The sequence below is a fragment of the Rhopalosiphum maidis genome, chromosome 2, assembly GCF_003676215.2.
Source record: "Rhopalosiphum maidis isolate BTI-1 chromosome 2, ASM367621v3, whole genome shotgun sequence".
Classification (NCBI taxonomy): domain Eukaryota; kingdom Metazoa; phylum Arthropoda; class Insecta; order Hemiptera; family Aphididae; genus Rhopalosiphum; species Rhopalosiphum maidis.
Genome location: NC_040878.1, coordinates 9725869 through 9746761, shown reverse-complemented (window position 1 = coordinate 9746761; position 20893 = coordinate 9725869). Strand labels below are relative to the sequence as shown.

Sequence of the window (20893 nt, the reverse complement as noted above, 5' to 3'; positions counted from 1 at the left end):
TAATTTTTAAATTTTAATGACTATTAGTTATTTTTTCCAATAGAAAAGCCCTTTGCATTAAAATGTTTATAAGGAGAACTAATTTCTATCAATATTAAATTGAAATAAAAAATACAGTACAATTAAGTATGAAAAATATATATTTTTAAGTTCATTTTATTTACTTTTTGGTATTTTACGATCTCTATTCCGATTTTTAACATTTGTAACATCATAAAAATCACTTCCAACCTTTTTCCTTTTATTTCTTAACATTAAGCTTCTTTTTTGTTTGCTAGTTAGACTACTCATATAAGCCTCATGTGCTTCTTGCAGTTTTTCTTGTTTTTCTTTCTTTCTTTCTTCTTCTTCGTCACTATCAGTTGAAGTAGCATTTTCATCTTCTTCGGCAGGTAAAGGAGTATTAACTGTTTCATCATCAGAATCATTTTCTACAGCAACATCCAAGTCAGCTCTCTTCGTTATTGGTTCTTGATCATTAGCTGAAAGAGGTTCTTCGAAACCAGGTGGTGGTTTATAATAAGGAATTTTTCCTCTTTGCCAGTCATTTAATACCATTCTAGCACATAAGGCTAAGTCCGCATCACCACCTTTTAACAATTTACCAGTTTTTATACCTAACTGTGATAGAAAATCATCACTATCCTCCCAACTTTCTATTCCATAAGTTTTAGACAGATGCTCAGCTTTTACTCGTTCCATTAAAGATGGTATATATTGTTCAGGATCTGGCACTAGCTCAACTCTTACAACACCCTTTAATACTTTTTCCGTATCTGTTTCTGTATTAGCGGCATCGTATACTACTCCTGGACAATCAATGAGAAAAATTCTTTTCATCAATGTAATGTACTGCCATACTTTAGTTTCACCAGCAATAGGAGCTACTTTACAAACTTTTTTTGATCGTAGAGCATTAATAACCGAGCTTTTACCAACATTAGGATATCCAATGAAACCAACACTAATTTGTTTACGTTCAGAATGTAATTTGGTGAACTGTCGCATTAAATTAATCACAGCACCTTTTCCAAAAGGATGAGTTAGTGAAGCATGAAATGCTACAGTTGGATATTCAGAACTAAGAATAGCAACCCATCTCTGAGTAACCCAAACAGGTACAAGATCAACTTTGTTTAATACAAATAATAAATGCTTATGAGGTTTTTCTTTTTTTAAAAAATTTTCAATATGAGGGCAACGTGTTCCAGTAGGATCCCTTACATCTAAAACCATTATAACAACATCTGATGAGTCAATCACTTTATAAAGTTCATTCCAAATTCGTCTACTTTGACCAGCAGCCATTATCCAATCGCGAGGAGCAGTTCTTTCTCCTGTATCTTCTCTTTCTAAGTCCAAATCTTTGTCATCTGAATATGATTCATTGATAGAGTTCACAGTTTCTGATAATTGTTGTTCATCCCTTACATATAAATTAGGACGCTTTCGGGTTTTTTTGGAACCAAAGACACTTTCAAAACTTTCAGTTTCAAGAATATGTACCCGTTCATGTTTTTTTTTTTCATTTAAAAGGGTAATTGGCAATCCAGTAGGTTTCATAATTATATCATATGGGTTTTTAACTGCTTTACCTAATTCTTCTTGAAATTTTTGTAAAGCATTTTGCCCAATGACTCTAGTATTATCAAACCATTTACGATTAGGTTCTACACGAGCCTGAGCACCACATGGTAACCAACCTTGAAATGGTGCTGCGTGAATGATTTTACCTTTCCTATCACGTTTAGCTTTGAAGTTTCTATACATTTGCAATCTTCGAATAGTAGCTTTTGTTCTCACCTTTGCTACACCTTTAAGATTTTCTGTTTTACGCTCAGGATTCATACTATGGGCTGACCTATTGAACCCTTGAGTTCTAGGCGCCTTAGAGGCGGAACTTGTTTTAGGCATTTTTACCTATGTAAAAAAAAACATCACACTGAATTAGAAATAATTCATAAATAATATTGACAAAAAGTATATGTAATATTATATTTTGCATGACATTTAAAAATGCATTGAGTTACCAAATATTAGTTTAGTATAATGGTCATCACTCGTCATTCATTAGTAAATTTTTGTGAAACTAACACTATTAATTATTTTATAGGTCACCTTGCTGGTCTTCACCAGCCAGTAATAGGGTAAAAGAAAATAGTAGACTCAACTTTAAAGGCAGGAATTACAAGGAGTTACACTATAAAAAAATGAAAGATATCCAAAAATCTAAAGATAAATGAATCATTAATTATTTGATTACCAATAAGTGCAATGTAACATAGGTAACTATGTTACAAACCAAAAACCGTCAGAATTAATAGGTTTAAAACACTCATAAAAAAAATACTTAGTTTAATTACAAAGGATTAGTCAAATCCTAATTCAAAAATTAGAATGAGGGAATGTTGAAGTCTTAGGATATGTTTAACTAAACCAACAAATTGTGATTTAGTTTCACCAACAAAACCATTAAATGATAAATTACAAAAGAAAAATGACGCTAAAAGACACGCTTGATTAACATACAAATTCAATAAGAAGTTAACTATAGTCTGTCAAATAGAATATTAAATTGTAAATGTAATACTATACATGTTTACATGTACACCAATGATTCTCAAGGGAAAAGAACAGTTATCTAAAATACTTTTTAGAATAGGAATAAATATAAAAAAGGTCATTATAAAATATCTTTCGACTGAGGAATGGTCAAATTTGAACGTAATATTTCATAAATCCGGTGAAGTAAATTACTTATTTATAATAATAAATTGTATTAGGTAGTGACTTTTTAAAATTATAACTTACTTTTTTTTATACTTCTTTATATTCTTGTAATCCTCTAACTAGTCAATTACTAATAAATGTTGATAACTATTAACTAATAACTACACATATATTCTACCATCGCAATTTAGTTTTTAGTAAGTAACAAGTTAATAATCATGAGCACGAGGCACGACCTGTAATCATCATAGACCTTATACTATTAGGTCTATGGTAATCATGGTACTTACAATCATTGTGTTGTGATAAGTTATCATTTATCTTTTACTTTACTTTAGTTACAGTGTTGCCTTTCTATATTTTAAATTTTTAAATTTTTTTATGAAATAAATCATTAAAGATATATTAAAAATTGAATAAAATGTGTTCATAGTCACTTAATTACTTAAATTTAAGAACTCTATAAGTTACAATTGAATAAGGAACCTTATAAGTAATACTTAAATTAGACAACCTACAAATCTGCATAGGGTAAAATATAAATAGTACATAGAAACTACGGTAAAATTTGGATTTCATTGATAATAAGAATACATAATAGATAAAATTATAAGTGGTTATAGCATTCTTATTTTTATTTTTAACTATTGTTATTGGATGACGGATGTTTGGATATTGATAAAATCTAAATCTAAATTTTAAATCCTGAAGTAATAACTAATAATTAAAAAGTACAAATTATTAATTATTTGAACAAAATTCATTAGTTAATACTTTTTATAGTTAACATGAAAGTGATATTGAAATTATAAACCAAAATTTATAATTGTTAAATTGAAATTTGCTATTATAATATACCATTAAAATTATAATATTTACATTTAAAATGTCTAAAGACAAATTTGATATAAATTATTCTTGCGTTTGTGATCACTCTTACAGCCAAAAACGTCAAGTACGCAGACATGTTAACCTTTGTGAATATGCCCAAAACCCTACCAAAAAAAATTTACAAATTTCAAAATGTGAAATTTATTCTGTAAAAGATAATTTAAACGCTAATAAGGTTCAGTCAACAGAACGATTCAAATGTGGATGTGAAAAGCGTTTTTTGTCTAAAGGTGGTTATTATAGACACATAAAAACATGTAAACTACGTCCTGCACAACAGGTTGTAACTGGCAAAACTAAATGTAACGAACCTGGATGCTTATTAACGTTCAAGTACATACGAGACTTTCGACAACATTTAAATGAGAAGCACCAAATCAAATTTGATGTTGAGGACAAACGGTTTGATAATTATGCTGGTAAATTATATGGAATAATTCAGTTTTATTTTTTTCTTGAAAACTTGATTATATTATTATTTAATAGTTAAAATATTTAATATTTTTCCATTACAAATCATAGATATAATACTATAAAAAATACAGTATCTGTTAATTAATCTTCTAATATAAAATAATATACTTAAATTAGGTATAGATATTTGATGTCATTAACTATGTTCACAGTTTTTTAGCAATACTATTAAAAATATAATTTTTTTAATTTAAATCTAATGTTTAAGTTTAGTACATTGATTAAATTGTATTCATATTACATAATATAATAATAAAAATCTAAAATCTATAATGAGCATTAATTAGAACGAGATACTGCTTAAAATATGCAAAATGCTAGGTCCCGGCACAAGCCCATTTGATAGTGCATTAAAATATACATTCAAAGTGAGTATGGTTAGATCAAGATATTGGTTACAACATGTAAAATAAAACAAAGTATAAAAACAACAGATTACTACTAGGTCGTTATCTTTTGGCCAAGATTGGCAACATGAAATATTTTTTTATATACAAACTATAAAAATGCCGACGATGAAAGGAAAGTGTAGTTTTTATTTGAAAATTTTGATCAACATATAAAAGGTATTCCGTAAAGCAAAGTTTGATTAAATATTATTTTAAGAAATTAAATTCAAGTGTAGGAGAATGTTGAATTATGTTTATTTAATTTTATGTACTATTAAATCTAATTATTAAATTAAAAATGTATAATTTTAATAATAATAAATAATACATACATTTAATTAAATACAGTATTTTTGGGTATTTATCTCAATTATAAGTTAAATAATGCTCGTTCTAATTGTATTTTCTACCGATCACAAAAAAAAAAAAACTCGTTGGCCCCTTGAGACTCATTATTAGGGCACAGATGTTATTGCATTTGCAACTTTTTTTTCTACTTTTTCAATACATTGCTAAATAATATGTTTTAAATGCGTGTCGTGTAAGTACGGATTAAAATCTTTAAGTTTTAAGTGCAATTTTTTGTAATTTTATTGAATTTACTCATTTATACAGCTATTTTAGTTATATAATTGACACTCAATCGTAATATCTATATTATTTTATAAAAATAAAACATAATTTCAAGTTGGTAGGTATTGTATTTTTTTAGTGTAATACTGCAATCAATTTTTCTAGTTTTTCTAGTTTTTTAGTATTACAACATCCGTGCTCTACTCATTATAAATGATTTCTATTGTATATATTTATAACAATTTTCTTCATTCATCTATGATCTTTTGTATTGATTTGCTTGAATTGTTACTAGTTTGTTGCATCACATTTAATTTGTTAAAATCAAATTGGAGAAAACAATATTTAGTTAAAAATTAAATAACATTTTAATATTAAATTAAAATTATTATTAATTTAATTCTGTTATTTTCAGACTTTTTAAATTGGAAAGTAAAGTATGAATCAGAAACTCGCAGTTGCTTTTATCATCGTAAAAATTTGTCACGCAGTGGACGTAGAGTAGAATATTGGTACTGCAACCGTTCAGGTAGTTACCAGAGTGCATTACAAAGTCGTAGGCGAAAGTTAAAATCTCAAGGAATTCTTAAAATAAATAATAATTGTACATCTTCAATAACATTAACTATAAATAAAATTGATGATACTGTCCAAGCTGTTATTTATCATACACATTATGGACATGAAGCTGATCTTGCACATTTACGAATTTCTAAAAGTGTTAAACTAGAAATAGCTTCCAAATTATTACAAGGTGTGAAAATTGAAGATATATTGCAATCATATAAAGAAGATGGATCATCTAAACAAACAGAACGAAAACATTTAATAAAACGAAGAGATATATTAAACATTTCTAAAAAATATAATAATATTATATTATCAAATGTGCAACCATCGAAAAAGAAAAATGAACTTGATCAAGAAACAATTAAACCTCTCCTTTTAGACTCTAAATCAAATACAATTGAGATTAACAAAAGACATTTTATTGCGTCACAACTTTCATTATCTCTTGTAAGTCAAATTCATGAAAAAGCTTGGAGGATTTCAATGGAAAATAGTTTAGTTTTAACACCTTCAAATAATCATAACCAAGATATTTATGATGTTACTAAAAATGATGTACTATTATGTTCTAGTGATGATTGTAAAACTTATTGCAATTATTGTAACATTTGTTACCATGCCTACTCTTGTAAATGCTCAGACTATATCTCAAAAAAAATTATTTGCGAACATGTTCACTTAACTGTACTTTTTCAAGCAAAGTCACAGGCTATTCAATACAAAAAACAAATAGAGAGATCTTTTTATGGGAATGAAGACCATACAAAATATACGCAACGTTACATAGAATCTTCTAATCCACAACCTATTAAAAATGTTCAATTAGGAAATCATTCAGAAATAAATAACATATTATATAAACAAAATATGAAAGCAGAAAACCTTAAAAGGGTAAAACTAAGACTGAAAAAAATGATGACAGACACATTAGTAAAAATTGATGCATGTAATAATAGTGATCTATTGGAAAAATTGGAGAAACAAATTACTAATATAACACATAATTTAGACACAGATATATTAGAAAATACTACTAAGAAAAGAAGTGAAGTACAAACAATGTTACCAGAAAAAAATATTGAAGTTTATTATGTCTTTTGAACTGTTCTTAAATTATTTATAATTACTTATTGCATCAATAAGACTTTTTCATTATGTAAATACAAAAAATTTAGTATTATCTTAAATTTTATAAAATCACAATGTATAAACCCATATTAATGTCACTTGTATATAGTGTTATTGTATAAGAAATAAAGGTTTTTTATATATATATATATATATATATATAATATGTACAAGTTAATGAACTCTTATATTTAAATCAATTTATTACATCAGAATAATTGTAAAAACATACTTCTTATTTATTAACAGAAAAATACATGAGTTTATTGTTTAATGTTGATCAATCCGATCCAATGCTTCTATAGTTAAAACACTATCTCCTCTTATAACCTGTAAATAATAAACTTATTTAAATATACATTATATTTATTTAATTTGTATTACAAGAAAATAAAAACATACCACCATTCCAATACTGTTTACAACACCATCCTTAATTTTTTCTACAGTTTCATCTAATACGAGATTCATAAATGGGTCAAAACCACGTAGTACACCTGCTACCTGTCTATTGGCATTTAATTTTACTGTAATAAAAATTAATTTTATTATTAAAAAATGTTTAATATTAATATAAATTTGATTATAATAGAATATTCATACATTGTAATTTCTTGTCCAGATATCTGAAAAAAATAAATATGTTTAATCATTTAGTAATTATGTAATACGTAAATCAATTTATGACTTAAAATAAATAAACATAATTATAAATTATGATTAAATGAATAAGACAGTACATGCTGTGAATAATATTTAAAGTAGTAGATGACTTCAGCGATTTACCTTTTCAACTCTGGAGGATGTGCTTTGCTCATGATGGAAGTTGGTGATAGTTTTCAATAAAATTAAATAATAATTGACTAGTTGGTTTTTGGGGAAGATCAGTGGGTAAAAAGTGCCTATTTGATTAATTCGTCCGGCATTCGGCGTGAAAAATGTTTATAGTTTTATACATAATAGTGTTTACACTGTTTACAGTACTTTAACGTCTTGCTTACGATTGGTCACAATATTCTTGTGCACTAATGTACCATTTGTGTTCGGTCGGTATGAACCATAAAGTGATACACAAAATTGTTTTATCTCAATCATGGAATAAAGAATAAAATCAAAATATTGATAAGACAATTTTTTATATAAGACCGTGTATGAGACGTATTTTACACTTTGAAAGTTAGGAACACGCCTTGATGGAACACGTGTAATATGATAAAGATTAAAATGTGTTTACTAAAAAAAACAAGAATGTTATTCATATTTATTTTTGTCATGTTTAAATGACGTAAACAAATTCAGTGAACGTTTAAATGTCACTTTCAATTTTAATTATTTATATCTCTATAAATTAGTTGGTCCTCGGTTAAATAGATGTTTGTATTCTACGTTCTCTGGGTTACGAAAGTGGTCATTTAGTAGCTTTCTAGCATAACCGAGTATGAAATTAATAATGAAATTATCAGGTATATTGAATTTAGGCCCAAAAGAAACTATTATGAAATAATTTAATCATAAAAAATATTTTGTTTAAAAATATAAATTAGGAATTAGAAATATTTTACCCTTTAATAAAGTTTCTTTTTAAATATTGTTTAATGTTTAATAATAAGCATTATTTTATTTTTTAAATGTTTTTTTGTCAAATTATCAAAGTGGATTGATATCCAACTTGGTTTTTTGAAAATAAGAATTGATTAAAGATAATAAATATGTTAGTGTTGGCTAAACTGTAATAAAAAACGTGTTAGGTATGTCAAATTCTCAATCACGAGTAAGGTTATGAAGTTATGATAATAAATAATTCTTTCCTTTTTTCTAAACATTGAGACGCATATGCGTATTAAGAGTAAATACCTTTTAAATTTATTCATTTACTAACTTTCATTAATATTTTATTTAGTATAATTTAAATTAATCAATCAGACAATATGGTTTTATACAACTTCAAAAAGATCACGGTTGTACCTACCGCAAAGGTAACATGAAATATTTTATATTATACAGAGATATACAATTAAAATTACAGATTTTAAATTGTTTAATTCTCTTTATTGGTTCTTTTTTTTATTTCAGGACTTTGTGAACATTATGTTATCAAAAACTCAACGTAAGACTCCAACAGTTGTGCACAAACATTACAAAATATCCAGAATACGATCATTTTATACACGTAAAGTACGATATACTCAACAGAACTTCAATGAGCGCTTGTCAATGATTATTCAAGAATTTCCAAAATTAGATGTATGAATCCATTATTTGAAATTATATGACAAAGATTTATGTATTATATTTTACATAATTAATTAATTTGGAAATTCTTACAGAATATTCATCCATTTTATGCTGATTTAATGAATATACTTTACGATAAGGACCATTACAAACTTGCTCTTGGACAACTTAATCAAGCAAGACATCTTATTGACAAGTAATTCTTACATTTTATAATTAACTATGTTGATATGAATTTTAATGTAAAATGCTGTTTGCAGTGTTGGTAAGGATTATGTTCGTCTTATGAAGTTTGGTGATTCGTTATATCGCTGTAAAATGCTAAAGAAAGCAGCTCTTGGACGGTAAATTAATTTGATCTACTTACAAAATAAAATTTAAAGTATTAATATATTTTGCATATTTTCAAAATATTAAAGGATGGCTACAATTATGAAAAGACAAGCTCCCAATTTAGTTTATTTAGAACAAGTTCGTCAGCATTTATCGCGTTTGCCATCAATTGATCCATACACTAGAACATTAATATTATGTGGTTTTCCTAATGTTGGAAAATCCAGTTTTTTAAATAAGGTAAACAATCTTATATTTATATTTAAGAGATTTATAATTTGATTTTATCCTATATATTTATAAAGATAACAAGAGCTGATGTAGAAGTTCATTCATACGCATTTACAACAAAAAGTTTGTATGTTGGACATACAGATTACAAATATTTACGTTGGCAAGTTGTAGACACTCCAGGAGTATTGGATCATCCTTTAGAAGAAAGAAATGTTATTGAAATGCAGGCTGTTACTGCTTTAGCCCATTTAAGAGCTGCTATTCTTTATTTCATAGATGTGTCTGAACAATGTGGTCACTCAATTGCAGAACAAGTTAAGCTTTATGAGTCTATAAAACCATTATTTACCAACAAGGTAAGTCACACATTTTTCTTAAAATTAATTCTAAGTTACAATTTTTTACCCTAAATAATTAAAAATTTTGATTTTGCTTTTTTATTTTAAATTAATAATTTATATTGAATAAAGGCAATAAGTTATATTTACTAAAATATTTAATATGTAGTATTACATCTTATTTGTTATTTTTATAGCCATTATTAGTTGTATGTAACAAAGTCGATGTTACACCTATGGATCAATTAAGTGAGGCTAACCGTGAAGCATTAAGTATTTTTGAAAAAAATAATGTCCCTCTATTGTCAATGTCTGCTGTAACCGATGAAGGTGTTATGGAAGTTAAACAACAGGTAATTATAATATTATTTATTTTTTTGATATTTTATGTTTATAAATTTGGTTTTATCATTAGGCATGTGATACTCTCTTGGCTTATCGCATTGAAAACAAAATCCAAGCTAAGAAGGTTGATTCAATTTTGAACCGTTTACATGTAGCAGTACCTAAAACTCGTGATGAAAAAGTGCGACCACCTTGTATACCAGGTATATTTATTTTATTTTATTACATCAATTTTTATTATTAAATAATGTATATATTTTCATTAGAAATGGTATTACAAAAACAAAGATTGGCTGAACTTCAAGATTTTAAGAAGAAGCTTGAGAAAAATTTGGAAGATGAGCTTGGTGATGATTATATTTTGGACCTTAAAAAGAACTATGATCTACCTGATGATATTAAATATGACATAATACCAGAATTTTGGAATGGCAGAAACATTGCAGATTTTATTCATGCAGAATTATTGCAGGTAAAATATATTTATAAAATTTGTATTTAAATATTTGTTGATCTAACGTTGTACATTATTATAATTAAAATTTAGAAAGTTGAAGATCTTGAGAAAGAAGAAGCACTTAGAGAAGAAGCTGGATATTATGCTGTACCTAAAATTGAAATTGATGAAACATTGCGAGAAATTAAAGAATTGGCTCAAAAGATTAGAGATCGTAAAATTATTAACCGTAATGAAAGTAGAATATCTCGACAATCTAGTAAACCTACAACACCTAGAACTGCTCCGGCTCGTGCCCGTGGTCGCAGTGCTACAGACTTCAGAAACCGCATGGAAGATCTTGGTGTGGACATGGAAGGCACTGATGAAGTAATAACTTAATTATTATAATTTTAAATGTACTCGCACTAAGTTGAATATTTTATTTTTTAGGCTCATTTTACAAAAACTCGTGGTCGTGCTCGTTCATTAACAAGATCTCAATCACGAACAAATGCCAAAAAACCACGTTTGGGATCTATGCATCGCTCAGTATCTACATCAAGAAGTCAGAGTAGATTACCAAGAAATCAATCTGGTGTCCGCGATTCTTCGGTATATATTATTTATATAATGTGCATATAAATAACTACATTTATGAGTAATCAAATTATTTATTCAATTTTTCAGATGCAATTGAAACTTAAGAAAGAGGCACACAAAGCAATTGCGAAGAAAGTTAAGAAACAAGGTCTCAAAGGTGAAGCTGATAGATTTATTGGAACCAAACGACCAAAACACTTGTATGCCGGTAAAAGAGGCATTGGTAAAACAGAAAGACGTTGATTCATTTATTTTATACTTTATTTTTTTAAATATTTTTAATTTCTTTCTAAAACTAAAAAGTATTTTGAATAGATTAAAAAAAAAAAAAAATCAAGTTAAATGATAAATATTTTGTCCGTTTTATATCAATGGAATAATACAACATATTATTGATTTGTATGTTAATTTTATGTATGTTGACTAATAAATATGGATATTGTATTTGTCTGAATTATTATTGATTATTTATTATGAATGTTATGTTTTAACTTAAACATTACATAAGTAAAAATAGTATAACTTTATCAAGTAATATAGTAATATTATAATATATTATAACCATTGATTAAATGTACATATTAAATATTGTTTAATGCATATAATACATGCACAAAATTATTTATAACTTAATTAACATTAAAAAAAAAAATACATTGAATGTACACTAAATTTCTAAAAACAGGATTTTCCTTTGTAATTAAAATATAAGTGATTATTATTTATTACAACATCAAATGTTAAAAAAAAAAATGATGACAGTATATTTTTTAGATTTATGTTCTAAGTAGTAAGTGGCTCTATGGACCATACTTACAATGAATTATGATGACGTAACTTGGAAAATTTTTATGAGAAAACTTTATTACAAGAAAAATTTATCGGAAATTTATTGTTTGTATAATGTATACCAAACTATAAACCAACAAATCATAAATGTTATTGTTAAATATATATCATTTTATACTTACCTATGTACTATAGCGCAATTGACTCAAAATATCAAATAGGTACATACGATGGGCAATTACTAATTACCACCCCTACTCACTGGTATTGAAATTAGTACTTTGTTTTATAATTTATGGCATTGTAATAATTGTAGACTAACTGGAAAAATAAAAGGTTTGAACACCCTAATAAAAAGTATACTTTTTTTATTTTTATTTTTATTTCGTCAGCGGGTACATACATATATAATATATACTATAACTACATAGGTATATAGTACAGATGTTAAACGTATAGTATTAATCCAATTAAAGTTTGAATAATTATTAATATTTTAGATAAATATTACATATCTAATAATAATTGTTTAATTGATTTATAAAAACAATTTTAACATAAATCTATGTACCTGCCTCGGACAAATTATCATTTTTTTCCCGTGTACCTACATATAAATTAAATTTTCACCACCAGACATACAGATACACTGCAGTGTATCAATCATTTTTGTTTCGTCTGTTATAAATCAAAACTAAATATTAATGCTATTGGTAGATACGATACCTACATTATACAAGAAAAAAAATCTTAATTCGTATGACATAGTTCACCCTATGCAGTATGCTTATATATACACTCAATAGGTATTAAATACTCAACATAGAAGCATAGAGGTCATTCGTCATAAAACATATTCATTAGGTATATCAGGTATGAGTGTATGAGATGTAATAAATATCTGTCTCAATATAACTTTTAACTTACAGTCTACAGTCTATACCTACTATAGCCTCAATAGTATACTTATTAAACTTTGTTATTTTTTGTACACATCTTGACGGCAAACAATCGTTTTAAAGAAGTAATACGAGCTGAGCCAAGCTCGTCAATTTATAGACATTTGATGAATTTATTTATATTTAGATTATGAGCCAATCGTTGAATGTACTGATTTTACAATGATGAATGCTTTTAATATTTATTTACTTAATTTTGTGTCTGAAGATGTTTTTTGTAGAAGAAAAAACGCTCTGATCATTAACTTCAAGGTAGAATTCTGGCAGAAAATTGGTAATAGTTTATATGTTGGTAGATCAAGAGTTACAAGTAGAAAATATGTCCCAATAACATTTGAGTAAAATAAATTACTTATTAAAAATGTAATTCATGTAAAGCATTTATTTTTTTCAAAATTTAAATTGGGTGGTGTTTTGAATATGTTCAAGGAGAATATAAATAGATATGTAATTATTTCAATGAAATTTTTAGTTGTGTCACCTGCTGACACTGTTGTTATCTCATTTGTGTCTTTTGATCCAGTGATAATGTTTTTCCTTTGAGTTTAAAATAAAAAAAAAAATCAGGACACTTCTTATTGTTACATTTTATTTGCACATTTTTTATAAAAAAAAAAATTATGATGTTTTATGAATTTGGTATACATAGGTATTTTACATACGGTTGAAAATGGTGAAGAAAATATTATGCGAATACTGTAATATAACATTTGCAGACAACTTATCAAGCCGTAATCTACATTTCAACAGCAACTCGCACAAAAAGAACAGAAGAAATTACTTTTCGTTGTATAAAGGTACATACAGCTTTAATAAGTGCATGAATATATACAATTTCAATGTTAAAGTATATTTTCAGACGCTATAACATTATTTCTCGAGGAACGTCAAAAACAACCGTGTCGACGATTTAGAACTACTGGACAGTGCCAATACGGTTCCAACTGTAATTATTCTCATTACACCTTTGAACAATTAATTAATCTAATCAATCAAGGTAATTTTTATTTTATATTTTACTTGATTCATTTATTTTATATTAGTAAAACGATAAAGCATGGTTTTCAATTAACTATTACTATGAATAAAGCCTATTTATTATATTTGCATTTAAAAAAGTGTATCTGTCTTTTATTAGGTAGTGAGTGGCATTATGAAAGTAAATATTAGCCTACTTTAACTATTAACTATTTACTACATATAAATCATAATTTAAATTTACCCATTTATTCTCTTATTATTTATTTACATTCATGTGTTTGTTTTTGTATATATTGTATGTTGTGTGTAATTATTGATGCGTGTACATTTTTATAAAACCAAATGGGTAATTTAAATATAATATGTTGGCTATTAAACACTAGGTTATTATAGAAATACCAAAAATCATGATTTCAATAATTACATATTTATTTTCATAATATTAAAATATAATTAACCAATAATTTCAACTAATGAACAATCAAGACTTTGGAGTTTATGAATCTTAATGTATGTTATCTGTTCAAAATCGAGTGCTTATGAAGTTACATGTGTGGTATACCAGCAAACGAGTCGACCCTTCTTGTACTCTGATTTTGATATGAATCAATATGCATTACATTTATTTTCTTGAAAAATCTTGACAAATTGTTAACAAATAAGTAAAGAAAAAAACTTTTATTTTGATAATTTTAATAAGCTGCTATAAAATAAAAGGTAATTAATTATTACACTTTATATTAGGAAAAAGTCTATCTTATATACAACTCTTATTTTTTTTTATTAAATAATCAATCAATCTACTTTTAATATTCATTCTACAACTACTTTTTGCATGCCTTTCCACTCATGATATATTTTTAATGAGCCTTTAAGAAATCGTGTATTCAGAGAATACAGCAGTGTTGCTTTTGACTTTAATTTTGATAACAAATTTTTACTGTGCTGTTTGTACCTAGGTTTTGGATTAATAACTGCTATTGTACTATTTAATTTTAATACTTTATAATAATTTACTGTTCTTAATATTCTATAATTACTATTTTTTTCTGTTTTGTTTATCGTAACATAATGTACATTCTTTACTCGGATGGTTGTTAATAAATAATATTAATTAAATTCTATTTGCATACAATAGCTTCACCATTTATTTCTGTTCTTAGATATATTTTGTATAATATATACTATTAAATCAAGTATATATAAGTAAATTATTTATTATATTTTATTTGGAAGTTTCTTGTATAGTTTTATAATATTAAAATATGTAGTTATTTGGTGGTATTTTGTAAATATTCTATAGTACCCGTGCAATATATTACAAATATCTTTTATGAAATTTAAGGACTAATTTGTCTAATAATCTTTGTCAAATTATATTCAATGATATTGATTTTTAGTATATAATTTTTTATACTGTAAATGGTTTTATACCAACAAATTTTATACTCACCTATATAAATTGTATTTATTTCTCTTTAAATATCTGGTACTTAACTTATAGAATATACAACAAAGTAAACCAATAGTTCTAATAAAAATTAGTATCTATAATTAATGTTTATGTCTAAATATTTATAAATGTTATATTAACTATGGAAATATAACCTCAAAAATTACTAAAAAAAATTATTATGTAGTAAAAATTGTATGTGTATATTATTTTATTAATAATATTTACTAAATTATGAATTTTTTTTTATGTATGCACCATTTATAATTAGCCCAATGGCTCATCTTATTAATTAAATCAATACATTTAATATTTTACTTGAAATTTATTTTAAAATTTCTATTGTAAAGCATGTATAAACTAAGTATATATATTTTTTTTATTTAAAAACTATTAATTTAATTTAGATTTCATTATATATTTTGTATGGAATAGGGAGGATAAACTGGTGGTCCTTAGGCCATGTTTTTAGTTGGCCTGTACTAATATTTAAAAAATATAAATACACTTAATGTCTAGATATTTTAACTAAGATTCAAACTTAATATATAAAATAAATAAATGTATATTATTAAAAATATGATATTTTTCATGAAAATAAAATATATTAATATACTTTATTTTTGTGGCTCGTAAAATTAGTTTTGAAATATCCCTTCTAGTAAAATTGAATTGCCTGTCAATATAAATAATATATTATATTATAATAATAGTTGTTGTAAATTCTAATTATTTTAATAAAATATAAATAAAATGCTATTAATTATTGGAATATGGCTAATTATTTTTTTTTATTTTATTTGCATTTCCTTGTAAATATCATTTATCAAGTATTCACATCTAATTGTACTCTTTGAAATAAAATTTACAGTATTAATAATTATCCATTCTCCAGGAATTGTAACTATGAATTATTTAAAGTCAGATAAGTCATGGACGTATGGTGGGGAATTGAGAAATCGATCCCTTTATAAATAGAAAAAATGATAATCTTATGTTATCAATTTTTTTTTTACAAAAATTAATTAGTTTTTTGGGGTATATTTATCCCTTCCCCCAATGAAATTTCTAATCTACACACACCACTGACTACTGAGATAGGTGATAGTTGGCTTATTATACCACTGAATTAGGTATTAGTATTCTAATATTGATCCGTATCTTGCAACAGATTAGTCACTCGTTTCTAAAATCCATCTATTCTAAATGTTTAAGGGATAATTTTTCCAAAGATTGACTTGGTGATGCCTTTGCCCATCATTAGTATAGGATGTTGTACAATAGAGAAATAAAAAGCTTATGCGCCTTTAATATACATTTATATTTAAAAATAATAATATTCACTATTCAATTCTATTTTAATGATTATCAATATTCAAATTATTTAAAACAAAACCCAGACGTTTTCTTATAAAATTAAATAGATTTTTCTTGTACATCACTAATTCTGTATCAATGTATTTATATTATTAAATTCACTTTGTTCCTTTTAAACTTAACTGGGTACTGGTGTTCACTGAACATAGAATAATTTATTTCTGATGTGTTATACATTATGTATATTATATAAAAATATTCTAGTAACTGTCAAATTAAAGTCTCAATATTTTTTTTATTCATTTATGTTTCATAATTATATATTTATTTTTATTATGTGTAATTGGTATTTTCTATAAGTAAATTGTAAAGTCGAAAAATACTATGTTTATAATTTTCATACAACTCAAATAGTTGAATATATTATAAATAATAATAATTATGTATTCACTCTCTAAAATTCTTAGTTGTGATTTTATGAATATTGTTTGTGAGGAACTTGTTATTAATAAAATATTTAGATTATTATTTGTTATTTGAGGAAGCAGTAATTTGTTTCCTGTAACCTTGTTTTATTTAGAGGATGTTAACAAAGATTATGTTATCTCTTTCTCACACAAAAAACATAGCAACAATTGTATGAAATTGTTTAAATCAAAAATTATAGAATAAAAATTTACATAAAGTTATATAATAATTTTTGTAGCATCTTATAGTATTTTATTTTATTATACAATAATATTTCACATAAATTAGTTTTAGATGTATACTATTATTTTATTAGTTCAAAATAATATATGTTGTTAAAAATATGTTTAAAAAAAAATTCATAATATTATGCTTTCAAAAATATTATTTTAATTTTAAATGTTTTACATTTAAAATAACATTCTAATACTTAAATTATCTTTGTAAACAATATTTGTTATGTCCTATAAATCATACATGTAACAAATAAAAAAAAAATGTCTTTATATGTCATATTCTCAAGATAAATATTGGGGTAATTCCGGAATACCAGCTGTAACAATTAATATTATTTTTTTTATTTTAATTAATATTTCAAATTTACATTAAATAAATAATAATAATTATTAAATATTTTTTTTTTCAGAAAACAAAAAAAAGATTTGTAAACAAGTGGAAAAAATTAATTCAATTCCAACAATTGATTCTTGGTTAATTAAGTACCAACAGAGTTTATTCACTAAAACTACAAGCAGTGAAACAAATACCAAAAACTTACAATTAAATTATCAATATAGAAATTTACCATCCTTAGCTCCAATTGCTGATTTCGATAAACTAAAGAGTATAACTCTGAACACTTGGTCGTGAGTGTCATTTTAACTAACAATTGGTGCAACATCATAATCAATTAATGCTCTTTATTATTTGATTACTCAGGAGTTTCCAAGGATGACCTCTATAGTTCATCAAAAAAACGGAACAGACTTAAACAACTCAATTTCTTCATCTACATTGAATTCTAATTCCGATATGATCTTCTACAAGTCTGAGTTTCATGAGCAGTCTGAGAACAATGCTCTACCAAATAAACCAGTTCAAGACTGTTTGACTGATAATCCTAATCTAAATATTTCTATTAGTAATGTAGTAACAAACTTCAGTTTAAAATCACATTTAAACCTACGATACTTAGCTCTAAATGGTAGTAATATAGAATACAGACGTGAAAATGGGATGTTAACAATGAAACTACGTAAACCAAATGCCACAGCCACCATATGGTCTAGTGGAAAAATTGCTTGTACTGGTTCTACATCTGAAACTCATGCTAAAATTGCGTCGAGACGTTTTGCTAGAATCATTCAAAAACTTGGTTATCATAATGCTAAATTTAGTAGTTATAGGATTGTCAATGTTCTTGGATCATGTTCATTACCATTTCCGATCAAAGTCATACAGTTTTCGGAAAAGTATAAAACAATTGCTCAGTATGAACCTGAGTTACATCCTGGTGTTACTTTTAAGATCAAAGAATTAAAAGCTACATTGAAAATATTTTCAACAGGCAGTATTACAGTAACTGCTCCCAGTGTAGGCAATGTTTACCAGGCAATCGAGCAAATTTATCCCATGGTATATCCATTTCGTCGCGAGAAAACTGCAGAAGATGAAAGAGTAATACGCAAATTAATGACAAAAAAACGAAATTTCACTGAAATTGATGAAAATGTATCAATTTATAACTCGGAAAACAGTGTAACAAAACGAAATTGTGATGGATTAGCCATTGGCATAGTAAAAGTTGAAAACAATTTAGAAAATATTAAACAAGAATATGAAAATGATCTCTGAAAAATATTTCAGTTACCCAAACTGAACACCACTTACAGTTTAGCACATAACAGCAGAATTTTTTTTATAATTTTTGTCAAGTCTTAAATGTTTAAAAATAAATCATAACTTAAAATGGAATTATTAATATTTTTAAAATGATCATTATGATAAATGTACAAAAATTAATTTTTTTTTAGCATTTTACTTTAGTTGTAAGCTAATACAATCTAGATAACTAGTCTTTGTGTTTTACAAAATGTACATGTATACATGTAATATTTATATTATATCTATATATATTTTTTTTGTGTGTTAATGTTCCTCGTTAGTTACAAAAATAATTTTGCTTTTAAGCTTTTTCCTCATAATATTATTATTATTTTTTTTTTGTTCCATTTGTTATATAAAAAAAAAACATTTTTATGAAGTTTCCAAATAATTTCTCATGAATTTTAGTATGAACAGCAGTAATAAAAGCAATAATAATAATTTTAATGTTAATTTTTTTTTTTTAATGAGTAAATAAGAAAAATGTGTTGCTTTTTAAATTATTGGTGCATTGGTTATTATTTTACCTAAAAAATTCATTTCTTCGGGAAATTAACAAAGTAATTTCATTATCATATTTATGTTTTTCATGCGTATGTGCGATAGTTATGATTATTTTTAGTTGATAAATAAATAATTATAGGTTTTATTTTGTTCTGCTTATTATATTAAATAAAAATAATAAAAATAAATTCTTGTGATCTATAAAAGTGTTCCAATTTTTCAATATACGACTTATATCCTACCTGATTCCTTTATCGGAAATTTAAAATTTAATTCAAGTTCAAGACTTCAAGAGCAGGATGTGAATACCAGAGCGGTTTATAAGGGATATGAAAGTGTTAAAATCCATATCAATCAATCAACTATTTTTATATCAGTAATGATATTATATTTTATTTTTTAACTAGGACTATCTTAGACACATTAATTATTAATATTTATAATATGTATTGGTACCTAGGAATAAAACCAACATGTGGTATGTTTATACATTTGTGATAATCATAGCCCAAAATTATTAATTATAATAATCGTTAATTCTGGAAACATAATCCAGGATCAGGATTAGTATACTTATCTATGATCAGGAACATGACAAAGTAAATAAGAATAGGTATGTCACAATGTCAGCAAGACAGCATCTCATGAAGTCATGAATCATGATCTTGATACGTTTGCAGCAGTGATAGTGTTACTGTTGCAGGTAAGAGGTAACATATTTTAACCTTTGGGCTATGATGAGAGAAGATATTATTCAATATTCTGTGATACTATCTTCTCTTCACGTGATTTCACCAAACCGTTATCAAAAGTTATAGTCATTAAAATAAAAGATTCAAACTATGGTAATAATCATTAAGCACCTAATATAACTGCATAAGAACAAATGTAAAATTTATAAAACTAACCAATGAGAAACGGTGAAATATCAACGTCACAGTAAATTATTGGGAGGAGGGTAAATGCGGGATTTTGTTCAAAACCGGTATATTACTGACATACCCATTTTATTTGTCATGGCCAACAAGATTTATAAGGTATATTATACATAGATTTATAGATGTATTTTTATAAATATCTACGTCTTAATCTTTTAAATACCCTAGAATTTCCATTACGATTATAATTAAATTAGTAAGTACGAATAGTTCAGTCTTTACTAGTATTCAGACTTCAATATACACTACACACCGTTATGACAAGATGTTTGACATAATATATACTTATGGTTGACATGTTTAAATCCCGATATTGCGATC

General features: G+C 25.6%; 6 protein-coding genes across 6 annotated transcripts; 4 read left to right on the top strand and 2 right to left on the bottom strand.

Annotated features, from left to right (window-relative positions):
• Nucleotides 1-121: 121 nt before the first annotated feature.
• LOC113552156 (nucleolar GTP-binding protein 2) lies at nucleotides 122-2977 on the bottom strand. Its single transcript, XM_026954878.1, has 2 exons — nucleotides 2812-2977; nucleotides 122-1920 (listed from the first exon to the last, which is right to left on the bottom strand). Exon 2 carries the CDS (start codon nucleotides 1912-1914, stop codon nucleotides 157-159), a length of 1758 nt encoding a protein of 585 aa, XP_026810679.1. The 5' UTR covers nucleotides 1915-1920; nucleotides 2812-2977; the 3' UTR covers nucleotides 122-156.
• Nucleotides 2978-3537: 560 nt separating this feature from the next.
• LOC113551897 lies at nucleotides 3538-6832 on the top strand. The gene is made up of 2 exons (XM_026954463.1): nucleotides 3538-4040; nucleotides 5473-6832. The coding sequence occupies exons 1-2, from the start codon at nucleotides 3617-3619 to the stop codon at nucleotides 6726-6728; spliced, it is 1680 nt and encodes a 559-aa protein (XP_026810264.1). The 5' UTR covers nucleotides 3538-3616; the 3' UTR covers nucleotides 6729-6832.
• A 101-nt stretch (nucleotides 6833-6933) lies between these two features.
• On the bottom strand, nucleotides 6934-7755 carry LOC113551898 (probable small nuclear ribonucleoprotein G). Its single transcript, XM_026954464.1, has 4 exons — nucleotides 7542-7755; nucleotides 7359-7381; nucleotides 7158-7282; nucleotides 6934-7085 (listed from the first exon to the last, which is right to left on the bottom strand). The coding sequence occupies exons 1-4, from the start codon at nucleotides 7571-7573 to the stop codon at nucleotides 7026-7028; spliced, it is 240 nt and encodes a 79-aa protein (XP_026810265.1). The 5' UTR covers nucleotides 7574-7755; the 3' UTR covers nucleotides 6934-7025.
• An 808-nt stretch (nucleotides 7756-8563) lies between these two features.
• LOC113551791 (nucleolar GTP-binding protein 1) lies at nucleotides 8564-11522 on the top strand. Its single transcript, XM_026954276.1, has 12 exons — nucleotides 8564-8731; nucleotides 8829-8999; nucleotides 9083-9186; nucleotides 9251-9334; nucleotides 9410-9563; nucleotides 9629-9913; nucleotides 10093-10248; nucleotides 10311-10443; nucleotides 10507-10712; nucleotides 10788-11066; nucleotides 11130-11291; nucleotides 11367-11522. The coding sequence occupies exons 1-12, from the start codon at nucleotides 8684-8686 to the stop codon at nucleotides 11520-11522; spliced, it is 1938 nt and encodes a 645-aa protein (XP_026810077.1). The 5' UTR covers nucleotides 8564-8683.
• Nucleotides 11523-13566: 2044 nt separating this feature from the next.
• On the top strand, nucleotides 13567-18195 carry LOC113551578 (zinc finger matrin-type protein 5-like). Its single transcript, XM_026953891.1, has 3 exons — nucleotides 13567-13824; nucleotides 13887-14024; nucleotides 17893-18195. The coding sequence occupies exons 1-3, from the start codon at nucleotides 13698-13700 to the stop codon at nucleotides 18114-18116; spliced, it is 489 nt and encodes a 162-aa protein (XP_026809692.1). The 5' UTR covers nucleotides 13567-13697; the 3' UTR covers nucleotides 18117-18195.
• Nucleotides 17971-19791, top strand: LOC113551577 (TATA box-binding protein-like protein 1). The gene is made up of 2 exons (XM_026953890.1): nucleotides 17971-18112; nucleotides 18186-19791. Exon 2 carries the CDS (start codon nucleotides 18198-18200, stop codon nucleotides 19098-19100), a length of 903 nt encoding a protein of 300 aa, XP_026809691.1. The 5' UTR covers nucleotides 17971-18112; nucleotides 18186-18197; the 3' UTR covers nucleotides 19101-19791.
• Nucleotides 19792-20893: the final 1102 nt, after the last annotated feature.

Excerpts from the sequence above, each read along its gene's own strand:
- LOC113551898 (XM_026954464.1), bottom strand. The coding sequence starts at position 7,573 with ATGAGCAAAGCACATCCTCCAGAGTTGAAAAG. Across the intron at positions 7,283-7,358 it reads TCTGGACAAGAAATTACAAT|TAAAATTAAATGCCAATAGA; the intron begins GTATGAATATTC and ends TTTTTATTACAG. Across the intron at positions 7,086-7,157 it reads TAAACAGTATTGGAATGGTG|GTTATAAGAGGAGATAGTGT; the intron begins GTATGTTTTTAT and ends TATTATTTACAG.
- LOC113551577 (XM_026953890.1), top strand. The coding sequence starts at position 18,198 with ATGACCTCTATAGTTCATCAAAAAAACGGAACAGACTTAAACAACTCA.
- LOC113551897 (XM_026954463.1), top strand. The coding sequence starts at position 3,617 with ATGTCTAAAGACAAATTTGATATAAATTATTCTTGCGTTTGTGATCAC. Across the intron at positions 4,041-5,472 it reads ACGGTTTGATAATTATGCTG|ACTTTTTAAATTGGAAAGTA; the intron begins GTAAATTATATG and ends TGTTATTTTCAG.
- LOC113551791 (XM_026954276.1), top strand. The coding sequence starts at position 8,684 with ATGGTTTTATACAACTTCAAAAAGATCACGGTTGTACCTACCGCAAAG. Across the intron at positions 8,732-8,828 it reads CGGTTGTACCTACCGCAAAG|GACTTTGTGAACATTATGTT; the intron begins GTAACATGAAAT and ends TTTTTATTTCAG. Across the intron at positions 9,914-10,092 it reads AACCATTATTTACCAACAAG|CCATTATTAGTTGTATGTAA; the intron begins GTAAGTCACACA and ends TTATTTTTATAG.
- LOC113551578 (XM_026953891.1), top strand. The coding sequence starts at position 13,698 with ATGGTGAAGAAAATATTATGCGAATACTGTAATATAACATTTGCAGAC. Across the intron at positions 13,825-13,886 it reads TTACTTTTCGTTGTATAAAG|ACGCTATAACATTATTTCTC; the intron begins GTACATACAGCT and ends GTATATTTTCAG. Across the intron at positions 14,025-17,892 it reads AATTAATCTAATCAATCAAG|AAAACAAAAAAAAGATTTGT; the intron begins GTAATTTTTATT and ends TTTTTTTTTCAG.
- LOC113552156 (XM_026954878.1), bottom strand. The coding sequence starts at position 1,914 with ATGCCTAAAACAAGTTCCGCCTCTAAGGCGCCTAGAACTCAAGGGTTC.